General features: G+C 35.4%; 1 protein-coding gene across 1 annotated transcript in view; it reads right to left on the bottom strand.

Moving 5' to 3' along the window:
* LOC119585221 (exosome RNA helicase MTR4-like) overlaps positions 1-1,491 on the bottom strand; it is a gene marked incomplete in the record, with an annotated part of 19,057 nt that overhangs the window by 11,678 nt on the left and 5,888 nt on the right. The window contains 1 exon segment of the mRNA XM_037933877.1: positions 1,056-1,359. Within this exon segment, the coding sequence (XP_037789805.1) occupies positions 1,056-1,359 (304 nt within the window).

Here is a 1,491-nt window from a genome sequence, read left to right as displayed (position 1 = left end):
GTGACAGAGTTTGTGTGCATATGATAATAACAAAAGATGATAAGATCTGTCAAATAAACAGCGAAAAAATAGACTCTGAGTCTCTAGATAGCAAAAATGTTCTAACTTGTCCAGTCTTCCATGTTCGTCTCAGTGTTATCATTCACTGATACATACCTTAATATCTAGTAACATCTACGGTAAAAACACAATGAATAAATAATCTGGAATGAAAATATTCTCCAGAAATGATTTTTCAAAGCGCAAGACCATGTTTGTATGGAAAGAAAGTGTAGTCTTTTTCCTAAAGTAAAGAAGAAAAAAATGCTTAAAGACCATCGGCATCCTTAAACTATCTTGAAAATAAGAAGGAGCAAATTCCATGATCACTTTTAAACTGAAAACAAACAATCATGCGAGTAGAAAACATGATAATAACAAATCCATTGTTTGTATAGGATACCAATTAGCTTTGGTATAAGTTATGTCAAAACAAAACTGAAAGAAAAGAGAACTCAGACAAGAGAAAAATTAATGACATCTGAGCTTGTCTTCCACTCCTCATGATGCATACATCTCTCTTAGTCCACACCTAGTTCTCCGGGAAATTGACAAATGTTTAATGGAATCCATGAATAAAAACTACATAAAAAAAAAAAAAGTCTGTATAGCTCAATTTGTTATTTACTTCACCGAAAGAGAAAAAAAAGGAAAACATACCATTGAAATATAAACTGTGGATGTGACGAAGAATGAGGCTCAGAAAAAATACAATCTACAAATTTCTGATGAAGACAATAAGAATGGAACTTAATATAACTAAGAAAAAGGAATTAGACTTCTCACTAGTAATGTTAAAATGCATACATAATCTTTCCTGAAAGGTCTTCTACACAAGATTGTGATACATCCCCTGCACTGAACTGTATCTTTTCAAAGATCAATAGCAATGCAATATGTAGTTGAAAGATTTAGTACAACTTTTACACACTATGACAGTATTTAGATATAAAATCAAAGGCAGAAGAAACCCCTACTGGCATTGATCCCTGAAATGGTCGCCCTACAAAGCTCACCTCCATGATGGATACCAATGCCTCTCTTGAGTAGTGGCAACACTGACACCACCTGTGGGAGCTCACGGTCTTCTTCCGAGAGGAGAGCAATGGCATTCTGGAACACCTCATTCACCAGTTGCTTCTCATCAGCAATGTTGAAGTCCAGCTTCGACATCTGCAATGCATAAGCCTCACACTCCTTCTTGGAGAAACTGAAGATGATGACAGGAGCAAAGTTTCTCTCCATGATCATTTTGACAATCTTGAAGCAATCAGAACTCCCCTTGGCTGCAGCTCCTTTCCCCTTGGACCCGGATTCCGGCTGAAAGGTTATAAATTAGTAATATAACTGTGTAAAACATAATTACCATTGTTATATATATATATATACACTGGTGCTTATCCCTCACATCTAGCTTTGGTTGAAAAAAATATGAAAAAAGAAGCAAGCAAG

This window comes from Penaeus monodon, chromosome 19, assembly GCF_015228065.2.
Source record: "Penaeus monodon isolate SGIC_2016 chromosome 19, NSTDA_Pmon_1, whole genome shotgun sequence".
Lineage (NCBI taxonomy): Eukaryota > Metazoa > Arthropoda > Malacostraca > Decapoda > Penaeidae > Penaeus > Penaeus monodon.
This window is presented reverse-complemented; position numbering and strand designations above follow the sequence as displayed.